We start from the raw sequence: 13,540 nt of genomic DNA, 5'->3' as shown, positions 1-13,540 counted from the left end.
AATTGTATATTTCTGCATGCCTAAATGCATGTTGTTTTATAAAGAAGCCAAGATTGCTTAAATATATTGATAGAAATTGGCATAATTTATCGATTGCCTACGTAGCTTCCAACATTAGTTTGGATTGGACTTTCAATGATATCTACGTACTAAATTTGTAATTTAATACCTCAGTTTTAGCGTACTGATTATGGTACGTTGACCTTTAAATTTTACATGCAAAGCGATAACAGGATTTTCCCGTTATTGTCTTACATTTCAAGTAATGACGGGATTTTCCCAATGGCTAGGGCGGGAGATTCTCAATTTAAAAAATTTACTGACCGGACTTCTTTAAGCTTATGGGAGTTCTTCCGGCATAACCCCGCTGTTGCATAATAACACCAAGGCGAAACAAACTTATTTCTGTGAATATGTAATATAAATACAAAAAGCAAAAAATCTAAATCAAAAAAGCCTGGTTTAAACATCCCCCAAAAAACGGGTTTTTGGCATTTTCAAAAACAACCACGGTTCTTGCCAACTCTGCTTACTTTTGTATATAGGAGGTTAAAAAATTCTTATTATATACATTGGTTAATCCTGTGGAATTCATAATGTAAATATGTTGAAGAAAAATTGTTTGAAATATCTTTTCGAAATTCATAGTTTATTTTCGATGTTTTATATTATTATCAGCATCAACCACTAATTAAATGATTTTTTGTGTTATAGAGAAGCGATACAAAGTCTGTTTTATCAATTTAAAGCAGTATTTTGAAAAAAGCCCAAAATTTCCCAAGCAAAAAAGCGAAGCAGAAAAAACCGAGTTTTTTTTTCAAAAAAGCCGGTTTTTTTCCGAGCCCTTGCATCTCTAGTAGTAAGACTGATTTTTTCCCGCGCGCGCCCTGCTTTTCATCATAAATATCATTATTTCAATTCGATAATAAATAATGAATTTAATGTAGAATAAACTCTCATACATTAAAATATGTATTATAGTACATTTTCTCTTCTCTAACCACATAGATTATTAATTTTGGTAGAAAATCTTTTACAAAAACATTCTCTCAGGGTTTCTCCCACTTCTCTGTCAGAGCCTTGTTCCGCACCCTACTCAACAAGTTCCGGCGTTTTACCAAATGTCCTTAAAATATGAAGTAGATGAGCTAAGGAGGTATTTATGTGCAGGTTAGCCTGATCTCTCACTGAACCCCTCAATTGAATGTTTATATAAATTAGATCCCTACATCACAAGCAGTAAATACAGCCTATCTTATTCTACGTTTTTTAATGCATTTCTACAACAGATTGTAGCATTAGAGGTTCTCGTGAGGATTGGCTGGCGGGGAATTCCTAATACAGCCATAAGTTGTCATATTATCAGTTGTGCATCGTTAGGCACGTAACCAAAGGGGGGTCCGGACTCCCCTCCCCTTCGAGATCGAAAATGAAAAAAAAATAAGGAAGGATGAAACAAAATGAAATGAGAAAAAGGAAGATCAGCGTTAAAAATAAAAAAAAATAATAAGGAAGCTTTTGGTTACTCTTTTTTATGAGAAGATTTGTATTATTTGAAATACATGGTGGCGAGGTGAGCGAGATATCCTGGAAGAGTCAGGGAATTTGAAATTTCTTGAAGAGTTACGGAATTCTGAGAATTTTGGCTGCTATTCAGGGAGCTTTCAAGCGTCCGAAAGCATAGTGCCGTTGTGTAACAGCGTGGACATTTTTATCATAATTTTTCGTCATCGCATCCTTGCAGTATTAAACATGTTATTTCAAAAACAATTTTCTACTGCTCCTTTATTAACCTGTCATTTGGAACAGCCAGTAGTTGATGGAATAATAATAATTTTAAAAAATATGTGGAAAGAAAGTTCTGTTAACATTTGATTTAACACAGAAAGGAACGCAGATATTGTAGGGTACAGCGGGGTAATTCGAATAGGCGGGGAATTTGAATAATGTTAAGCGTTTTGCCAGCTGGAGTGGAAACGCGGCTCGCCATGTTAGTGAACCTGTGGTGGATTTGTAGGTGGTGGTTTGCAGAAGTCGCTCTCAGAAATACAAACTATTCCTTCGGTTCTGAAGGCTTATACGATTTTTTGTTTGCTGCAAGATAACTACGAATGTGTGTATTTTTTAGGTCGTTATAATTTTCAACATTGTTTCCTTAAGCTTTCCATATTAACAACTGGATAAAATGAAACCGCTCTGGATTATAATCGTATCAGTAGCATGTGGGACATTGATATGCTGTTCACTGGCGTCAACTAATCAGCAGTTTTCATACCACGTTCTGAATGGAATATTCGTCGACTGCGGGGCAATTTGGATAATTCAAAACGGGGCAATTTGAATAGCAGTGAAATTAGAACTATAGGCCAACTTTTTTTTTTGTTCGTCAAAAGCGAAAGCTTCTAGCGTTAACAAGGAAACTGCGACTTCTTATTTTGACTTACTGGGAAAATTAATGAACGAGTATGATCTCCATAAACCATCGTTACCGTATTTATAATATGGACGAAAGTAATCTTCCTCTACATAACAGACCCCTAAAATTTTTGCAGAAATGGGTAGAAAAGAGGTGGTAAGTTTAACATCTGTTGAGCGAGGGGAAAATGTAACGGTGATAGCATGCTGCAATACCAGAAGGTCTTTTATACCTCCTGTAGTAATATTCAAAAGTGTACGCCTAAATCCGGACTTTAAAACCCAAAATCTCACTCACAACTTTTGTCCTTAGAGCTCTACCAAAGTCATGACATCAAAATGCTTTACCTATCTCCACACACAACACACGTATTATAACCACTCGATCGCTCTGTTTTTAAGGTCCTTAAAGCCAATTACCACCAAGAGGCAACTATTTGGATTCACTAAAACCCGAGGTCAGTGATTAGTAAATCTCAGTTCTGCATTTTGTTCACTGAAGCTTAGAAGTGGACAGCTTCTGTTGGACTGGCAATTAATGGGTTTTCATGTACTGGTATCTACCCGTTCAGTCCACAAGCTATTGAAAAATTTCGATTCGCCCCTTCGGAAACGTATGGCCTTATTATACATTTTGAGGAGCAGTCTTCTCGGGAAGAAGATCTTAACAACGCGCCTTCTTCTTCCGGTCATGGCTCTCAAAACTTTGTCCCAACGAAGCCTATAGATGAACCCATACAACAAGTACTTCCCAGCCCAGAAAAAGTTTGTGTGCAGAAGAAACGTCGTGTCGTAGGAAAATCATGCCACTCAACTTCTGAAAATATTCGGGCAATGAGAATAAAACACCTCCGAGGAAAGACGCAAGCATCGGGTGCAACAAAATCCAAAGACACTACAAGAAAGAAGAGTGCTAATACAGAACCTGCCAAGAAAAAACAAAACAAATGAATGCTCGAAAGAAACTGATATCCTCTACCCCTTCCAGTGACGAAAATGTAGGCCTAAGTCTAAAGATAGCGCAGGCAATGAAAGTCATACAAGGAATTGCTGTTTTTGCCTTCTTAATTACTATTCAAAACGTTCTGCTAGAAAAGGAGACTGGATTCGTTGCCAGCGTTGTAAGACATAGTTCTACGAAGTCTGTGTCGGTGCAGAAGGTCAGAAACAGGTTATCTGTTGTCGTTGTCGCTAAATACGAACGATGGAAGGTGAATTAACCAATTACAGTTCTTTGCCTTAGACAGTGTTCTGAACATTTTTTTAGTGTAGGCCTACATTCAAAAAGATAACTATAGGTGACGCATATTTACAATTTATGTAGGCCTACTTCTTTTCATTCAAAACTAGCATATTTCAACTACCGTATAAATTGCAATCTAACTATTAAATAGTTTATACATTATTTCTATAAGACTTGTTTATTTTGTTGGTTATTCATATTACCCCACTCGTTATTCAAATTGCCCCTCACATTTACGTTTTTCGAAATTTCGGCGGGGAAATTGAATACCCAAATTTCACAATGATGTATCTCAGATACAATCTTAAGAAAAATTGTTAAGTAATAGTAAGGTTCAAAGTTTTTGTTCACAATTTTATATTTGAATACCAATTACAGTTTCTGAGATATATGAGAAAATGTCTGAAATTATTCAAATTACCCCGCTGTACCCTACAAGACATTGTTGAGTATGTACTTTTCATAATAATTGAGGTCATAATGAAAAAAAATTGTTATATTTGAATGAACAGAGGAACAACTTAAATATTGTAAAATGTTTTTCAGTAGGCTTTTTTTTATTCTTTCACTCGAGATTTCTTTAGTGTTTGTTATTAAAATATTTACCAACATATCCTCATTTTATTGTCCTAACAAACCAATATATGTTGATAGTAAAGTAGTTTAGATTAATCGAGCTCCTGCGCCTTCAGAGTTTCATGTCACGCCTCCCCCCCTCCCCATTACGAAATCCTGGCTAAAAGAACCAATATATGTTCCAGTAAAATAGTTTAGAATGGTCGAGCCCCTCGTGTGGTGACCACAGTATTTCATGTCACGGACTTTACCCCCCCCCCCTTCACGAAATTCTGGCTACGTGCCTGGCATTGTGGGTGATGATAATGATCCTGAGTTGAGGTGTAAAATAGGACTCGATAGCGGAACAATGGCTGTTCGTATTCGTATCTCAGACGGGGCATAGAATGGGACGAATATGAAAGTAAAGTTGCTGTAATAGTTTTCCACAGGGTTGGTAGTAAAAGTGAGATTAAGATTTTCGAAACACTTGGCAATTTTTTTTTTATTACGACTTGGCAGTTTTAAGTTTCACCCCCCCCCCTTTATCTTGTAATGCCCGCTACGCCGCTGCAAGAAGGTATGTTAACAATGTTAAATACAAGTAGCTATTACCTAGCATGTTATCGTATCAAATAAATGTACTGCCCTCGTGATATTCTTAATAACTATTTTTTTTTTCCATATCATGACACCGTAATCCGAAATATATATGACAGACAGCGATGCCAGACTCACAGCTCGGAATTATTCCGAAACCTGATCGAAATTATGGTAGATTCGGTCAAATTATGCTACTAATTCAGGAGTTTTAAAAGAAAGAAAGAAAAAAACGAAGTTGAGATACGATAACGTAACTTAAAATACGCAGAGCGCGAGAATGCGTGGATAGAACTCAATACTTCACGCACCTAAGCTTTAACTCAACTAAACTAGTGCATTCGTTGCCAGATTCAATGGCATATATATCGTATAAATGAATGCAAAGTGTTTGTTTACATATTTTGAAAGAAAATTACCTCGCAGCATAAGCGGAGTTGGGAATTGTCTGCTGAAGGGGGGGGGGGATTTTTGGTCGGTCTCGGACCTTTCATTTCAGGAATAAAGATGATCATGAAGTCAGAAATAAAGATGATGAAGTTGTCAAAAAGTTGGGAGGAGAATGGCCCCCGTAGCTCCGCCCATGCCTCGCAGTTAAAGGATTCGAAAACCCTGGATGGAGCCACACACACACACACAAAAAAGCCCAAAGCCGTTTCTAACATACTTCGGAAAATAAGACTGCCTGTATGGTTTACCGACTGTATGAATCAATGAAAGAGGATATATTTCGGCCGTTCTTTTTCTTCCCACGACCAACTTCTTTCTCATCTCCAGGTTTTACGGCTTTTTGATAAACTTGCTGAAATTATGCTAGATTTGGGCAGGATGCTAAGAGCAAGATGCTAGATGCTAAAGACATGCAAATTATGCTAGATCTAGCATCATTATGCTAGATCTGGCAACGCATGACAGATAACATTGACAGGATTCGCCCTTTATCATGGGTCAACATTGCACAAGACATTACATGTTAACACTTTGAAACAAAGCGATCAGTACATTCAATGTGCACATTTTATTCCAAAGTATATATATTCCTACAAGAATCTGAACACTATGGTAAATTTTACAAATGAATTAACCAAAACATTAAAATAAGAAATTATCAACTCACCTTACGTCCATCTTCTATTTATTCTATAATTAATTTAATCATGTCTGTAGGCATGGTAACAATTTTTAAATTATTAGAACAAATAAGTTCAAAATTTTATAAATTCAACGAACCTCTATTGTGCTTTCTATTGTTCACACAATACTCTGACAACAACCAGTACAATTATTTAAATTTTCTTTTCTTTCTTTTTTCTAGATTAACGTCCAACGTTATGCATCGAGACTCAGAGAGACCGTTATAATGAGATAGATAATGATGATGATGGTGAAATGAAGGAAGTGGGAGAAAAAAAGAAAACCCACGTACACGGTGTTTGTCAACCACAAATTTCACTTGGCGAGAACTGCGATCGAACCAGGGACAACACCCACCAGAAGTGAGCCACCGCAGTCTAGCATTTTCTATACTAAGAATATTATCCCCAAAATGCTAAACAGAATGGGGAAGGACTTTTGCAAATCTTTATTAAATGTATATTAGTACAGCATAGGCCTCTGTGGCCTATTAAAATTGACAGTGGCGCACCCTGGGGAAAGTACGCATAATTTTATCACGGAGGTTCAAGTACTCAGTCTTAAATCCTTTCAGGATAAGCGTATATATAGGTTGTACTTGATAACAAAAGCTGGGAGGTGATTCCTAACACTGAGATAAGGGGACAAGTATATAGACCAACCAGGGTGTAGAAATGCTTCCTTTTGGTGCTATGCCACCTGATTTTTTTTTTTTTTTTTCGTAAAATGCAAAAACAGCTACAACTCGAGATGTCGGATCGAAGTCTGTAAAAGGGAATGTCCATTATTTTTAGTCGTAGATTCCATTAATACACAATTGGATGTAAGTGGAGGGGCAGCGCAAGAGAGATCCCCCAAAAAACTGGAATGTTCATTCAAGTATTTTATCATAAGTTGAATGAGGAAAGTGGACAAAAATCAGATACAAGATTACAACAATCAAAAGTAATAGCACATCATTCAAATTACTTCAACATACCAAAAGAAGGCAACTTAAAAAAATCTTTTCTAAAATGATTATGATACTCTATTCAGCAACTCAGAGAAAGTTCAAAAAATCCCGTGTCGGATTTGGTCGCTATGGCCACCATATTGATAACCTATATCCAACGCCAAAAAGTTTTTTTGGAAACCATGGTATTTACTTTAACCGACTATAATAAAGGTTGTAAACACAGCAGAGATATAAACTAGATCTCGTTAAAAGAATATTTCAATAGTTGTTCCTATTGTGTAAAAATTGAGAAAATTTACACTTTCTCAAAAGGGGGAAAAAAGGGAAATTCCACAAACCTTCTCAGAAGTAAAAAATTGAGTTTTTGGATAAAGATCTTTATTACAATATTGTAGGGAGAAGAAATTGTGATAAGGCATTAGAAGTTGGACTTGCTGCGATGAAGAAGATTGAGGGAAAGCAATTCAGTCAAATTCATCTGAAACGCAAGTCAACAGTAAGTCTTTGGACAGCTTAACAAGATCAGTGACTGTCCGTTAGGGTGGAGCGTTTTGCACTTTTGTTGGAAATTCGATGACGGCTAGTGCGGAAAAGGTGCCATTAGTGGCACCGACCTTACTGATTTTTTTTAAAAATTTGTTTTGGACAACCCCTTACCATGCCCCAACGGACTTGAAGTTTTTATGTGTTTTAGGCAATACGCACAACACCAATGACAAAAAGCTACTTGTGGTCGTTTTTAGAGTTACCTGATTGCTATAATACAACTACTTTATTGAAATAAACTTGTAGCAATGCTAGTAAATAATTTTAAAATGTTCATGAGTCAAAGTACAGCCATATTAGCTCAGTTGTTGGAATTAATGTCCAGATTTTGTTTGGAATGCCACGTTAACGATGATTATAGGCATAGTTCTGGATATAACACTATCTGTTTTTGGCAACTCTTCGCTTGTTATTAGAAAAATATGTACACCGACAGCAAATGCCATCTAGCGGCAGGCTACATAACTTCCTGGTTGCTTACTTTGGCCACGCTCTTCGAGCTTCGTCGCAACGTTTGGCTCCGTCCAGAATATTCACGCACCTCCCGCTTGCCTCGTTGGTTCCAGAACCTACGCCGACGTTTCTAGAATATTCTCGCTCGAAGTTCGGCGGTAGTATAAATATTGCGTACTTCGGCCAACCAATCCCACAGGCCAGTTTATTGCAGCTTAAGCTTTAATGGTTTTAGTTCGCTACTGTTTCTCTTAAGACAGAGAGTTTGTGTATTGTACCTAAAGTTACAGTCTTCTTAGTGCGATACGATTCAGAGACATTTTGTATACTTTGGTTTCCAAGTTCGGAAGCAATGGAAAGCAAGATGAAGAGAAAGCCTCATAGCAGACCAAAGCGCCAAAATGTGAAACGAGGCTTATTTGGCACTCAAAGTGAAATGAGTGAAGTGCAGTTACCCACGTACGCTGACGTTATGCGACATTATCATTGGTTTCGAAGTGGTTTAAGTGGTGACGAAAGTGTAACTAAATTACCCTGACTGACATTTGTAAATTAGTTGGACAAAGAGTTGTACATATTTGGCGTAAAGCAAGCATTCCTGTGGTTTCAGAAAAGAGAGTTTTTGACATGCTGAAAACATTTTATAATAAGTGTCGCACCAAGGAAAGACATTTCAGTCGACAAGGACAAGAAGCAACATTTCGTGCAGCAACAATTCAAGTTTCTTTTGGACCAGAGAACATCACGGAAAATGAGCGTAGGTGACATTGACGTCCGAACAAGCAAATCTCTGTCAAAGATGTTTTTCCGTAAATTTAGCAGATTTAAGGGGCAGACAACCAAGAAAGACACTGGAAGTGTTGATGCAAGTCCATCAACTAGTGGGATTAGGCATAGGCATAGGCACAGGTCAAAGATACTAGAGTCGTCAGGGGAATGCAGCGAAGCTGTTGAATCGGGAAGTACGTCGGGATCTGTCTTCGAGGTGCGACCAAGAAGGAAACATAGCCTAAAGCGTATCTGTCTTCAAAATACAGTGGATGTAGCGTTCAGAACTGGAGCTTCAGACAGACAGGTTGTTTTGATCGCTTCTGCCGTACTTCAGGAAGCGAGACTCATAACGACAGAGGACAAAAATCCTGTTGTTGACAGATCTAAGTTACGAAGAGGAAAAGATAATCTGGGCGAGAAGATCCAGAAAGAAAAAGCTTAACTAGGCCGGGCGATTACAAGTATCTACTTCGACGGAAAAAATGATGCAACTCTTCTGCAAGAAAAAAATTAATGGCAAACTACAAAGACGAGAGGTTACAGAAAAACATAGTTCTATCGGAGCCCGGTTCAGAATACTTGGGTCATGCCACACCTAAGTCAGGTACTGGGAAGGATATTGCCGACTCTATATTGGAGCTTTTAGAGAAGAACCAGTACGACGTGTCAAGTCTTGAGGCAGTCGGCAGCGATGGTGAACCACGAACACAGGATGGGATAATGGCGTGATAAGTCAGATACAAGATCCCTAGGAAAGGAATTCCAGCATCTCATTTGTCTTCTTCATACCAACGAGTTGCCATTTCGACACCTGGTTACCCAACTGGATGGTGGGACGACCGGACCCGACGCTTTTTCCGGCCCCATCGGAAAGAAATTAAAGGATTGTGAACGTTCACTGATCGTCTCCTTTACACCCATTCCCGTTGAATGGGTGTCTGAAATGGAAAAAAAACAGATGGTTTTTAGCAGAGACCAGAATTATTTCTTTGAAATTTGTAAGACTGTTGCTACAGGAATGTGTACTACCGATGTAGCAAACAAAAACCCAGGACCATTATCACATTCACGAGGGCTTACATTGACCTGTAGGATGCTTCGCCACTACATCAGTAGTGATAAACCTAGTTCAAGTTTATATCTACTTTGCCAGTACATTGTTAAAGTGTACGCTCCCGTCTGGTTTTCAATACGTCGAAATCCTTCGTGCGAAATGGGCGCCATGCATCTATTTAGCATAGTTAAGCTATCACGTTTTCTGCCAGAAAATCTACAAAATCTCTGTAGTTCATTCTGTTCTACAAACAAACGGATACTACGCTCATCATGAAAACCTACTGATAGCGATGACAGCAGATGAAAAACCGCATATTCGAACGTTAGACTGGAGAAGGATAAAAAAGTACCGCAGTCAGAAGACTCCGAATTCAAGCCGCCCACGTGACTTCATTGTTCCGAAATTAAACTTTACAGCTGAAAATTACTACGACATGATTAATTGGTCTAAATGTCTAACAGAGCCGCCAATCACACGAAACATAACGGATCAGCAGCTTGAAGAAAACATCCGAACTTCAGCTACTCTAACAAGAACATTCCCTTGCCATAGTCAAGCTGTGGAACGCACAGTGAAGCTGGTGTCCGAGCTAGCATCGAAAAACTGCGGCCAGAACACAAGTCATATCTACGTCAGAGCCAAACTGAAGTCTAGAACAGAATGCCCCGCTTCGAGACCAAGAAGAACTACGTGACCTAAGGTCAAATGCCAATGTATGCCTATTAGGTGGGTTGGTGGGCGGAACTCGATGTGCAACCATCTCCCCGTGGTGAGTTCTGGGTTATTGTGCGTACAGAGCAAAATAAGCGAAGAGTTACACAAAGAAAATCGTGTTATATCAAGGGCTATGCCTATAATCATCGTTAACGTGGCATTCCAAACAAAATCTGGATATTAATTCCAACAATTGAGCTAATATGGCTGTACTTTGACCCATAAACATTTTAAAATTATTTACTATCATTGCTACAAGTTTATTTTAATAAAATAATTGTATTATAGCCATAAGGTAACTCTAAAAACGACCACAAGTAGCTTTTTTGTCATTGGTGTTGTGCGTATTGCCTAATGAAACACATAAAAACTTCAAGTCCGTTGGGGCATGGTAAGGGGTTGTCCAAAAAAAATTTTAAAAAATATCAGTAAGGTCGGTGCCACTAATGGCACCTTTTCCGCACTAGCCGTCATCGAATTTACAACAAAAGTGGAAAACGCTCCACTCTACTGTCCGTAATGGATCACCCTATGTAAACTCAAACCATGCACAGTTAAGTCAGAAGAGAAGTTGTCCTAGATCTTCAAATATGAACTATCTGCGTATCCTCCCTTCTTGTTTGGTGAAAGAGGTCTAATGAGGAAAAGTACCAAAACATCAATAATATCCGTTTTGTCCTCAATTTTGACCTAGAAAACAAATAGTGCCTCAAAACAGGGTGTATCCTGTATAGTTGATTCTGAGCATATCCTGCATCTTGTATGGCAGCGTCCAGCTGCATTCAAAGAAATATGTCAGTAATATACTACATACGTTGTTATACATTACGAAAAAGCTCTTACCGTTTTGATGGGTATGATGAAGGTCCTAGCACAGAAGATGTGGAACATCCGGGACGTGCAGGAAAGACTTGCCACGTAGACATAGAAGTAGAATATAATATTACTGATACTGTAGGACAGACTGAATTTCTCCTAAATGACAGCAATAAAATTAGATTCATCCATCTTTTAAGTAAGCATCTCCAGAAATTAGGGAGCAAGATATTCCAGACCAAGGCAAATGCTGATGTGCTGATTGTAACCATGGCTATTACAGGGGCCAACAGAGGCCTTCCAGTTATTTTGATTGGTGAAGACACAGATTTGTTGGTTCTTTTAGTTGCTCTTGCTCGATCAGACACATCCTTGAAAATGATGATGCTAGGGACGAAGACTAGCCCAGACAAGATTAACCACATTAGTGTTATTCAAGATGATACAGGTTTCATGAAGGACTTTCTTATAATTGTATACGACTTCACAGGATGCGATTTCGTTTTGTCAATTTACCGAAAAGGCAAAATTTCTGCTTACGAAAAGTTCAATAATACTCGAGCATCACCTGACGCTGTGGCTAAAGCTGGTGAATCTTTCTGTAATTGTATGGATCAAAAGAGATTATACACATGTTTCGTTACCAACTATAAACAGCCTGTATATTTGCAGTTTAACTTAGCTATACTTCGGACTACAACAACAGCCGCTCGTGTGCATTCACTCCGAGTTTATCATCAGCTGCAGCAATACGGTGATGGTAAAATAGTCATTTTATGCTGGGATTGGAAGATAGTCAATGGTTATCTACATCTCATACCAACTTTGAAACCCGCTGCTACTGAAAATCTGCTGCATATTATCTCCTGTTCCTGCACGGGTGACTGTAAAGGATGTTATGATTGCCGGGGAGGTATGTTAAAATGCTCAACCATGTACTACGGAGGGCATGGATGTACCAAAAGGGACATAGAAGATGAACTAGAAGTGAATGGAGATTTGCTAGTTCCCGAAAATGAAGATATGAGTGATATTGAAGGAGGATACATTTCAAAATGCCAAACATCCTCGTCTGAAACAGACCAAACTTAAAGGAAAAGTAAGTTAATTTTTAATGAGCCTGGCCTCAAAACATCCCTCAAAAGCGCACCAACATCTTATTAAATACAAATTACGGTTTTCTACCAGGTGTTTCGGTTTCAATGTCCACTAACTGAACTTCTACTATTACCACTTCCTATGGTGTCATTCCTAGGTATTTTACGTTCCCCGAACAATAACAATAAAAATGAATTTATTATTTTGGATATAACAAGAGAGATAAGAGAATAAGATGTTCTCATTTTCCGTACACATTCTTCGCTCTAGACTCGAAGCCACTCAACCACTTAAAATCATAAAGACAAGGTAACCTAAAATAAAATCCTTGCCGTTTTTGACGTCCCATGCGCTCACAGAGAGGAAACGAAATGATGCACGTGCCTGCCAAGCGATCGGGAGTTTGTCTGACCTTCGACCTTCAGTAATACAGGCACGTTGCGCATACATAGTAATCATACCTTGTCTGTCGAAGAGAAATGGAGGTATCGAAGCAGCTTGCTCATTTATTGCTGTATGACTGTAAAGTGGGCCTGTCAGCTGCCACATCAAATCGCCGAATATTATGTCTGGCATTTGGGAAGACTGTTATGAACAAACGCACCACCAGACATTGGTTGCAGAAATTCCGTTCAGGTGATGTGAGTCTTTCGGATGAACCTCGCAGTGTACGACCATATGTGTTGGATGAGAAGGCACTGAAAGCAACTATCGAGGAGGATAGTGGTCTAACGTGCGATGAACATACAGAAAGGTGCCACGTTTCCGTTAAAACAGTCAGATTGAACCGGAATAGTGGAGCAGTACTTACAAGGGAAGGTCACACCGGCTCCGCTGAGATCCGAACGAGGCAATTGTTTTTACATTTGATATGGTATAACTAGACAATCCCAAAGTAATACACGCCACCGGTCAGGATATCGTGAGTTAGAACATATTTTGTAATCTAAAAGCTTTTACCTGGCAGAATAGTTTGATCCGGGTCATTTGTTCGGAAACAGTTGGATAGATGGAAAACTCGACAAACACGTATCCCATTACTTTGAAGGGCACACATTTTAGAGTAAAAAAGTTTGCCCCAGGGTCCCCCGCAGGGTCCCAGACGGGGTTCAACTCAAAACTTTCAAATGGCAAGGGGGTTAAGTATCACATGTTTGAAAGTTGTTGTGAAATGAAAGAAGAT

General features: G+C 38.6%; 1 protein-coding gene across 1 annotated transcript; it reads left to right on the top strand.

Annotated features, from left to right (window-relative positions):
* The first annotated feature begins 12,836 nt into the window (after window positions 1-12,836).
* LOC145685439 (histone-lysine N-methyltransferase SETMAR-like) lies at window positions 12,837-13,241 on the top strand. Its single transcript, XM_081757834.1, has one exon. It carries the CDS (start codon window positions 12,837-12,839, stop codon window positions 13,239-13,241), a length of 405 nt encoding a protein of 134 aa, XP_081613960.1.
* The last annotated feature ends 299 nt before the right edge of the window (window positions 13,242-13,540 follow it).

This window comes from Thermobia domestica, chromosome 5 (assembly GCF_964235325.1).
Source record: "Thermobia domestica chromosome 5, izTheDome1.hap1.1, whole genome shotgun sequence".
Classification (NCBI taxonomy): Eukaryota; Metazoa; Arthropoda; class Insecta; order Zygentoma; family Lepismatidae; genus Thermobia; species Thermobia domestica.
This window is presented reverse-complemented; position numbering and strand designations above follow the sequence as displayed.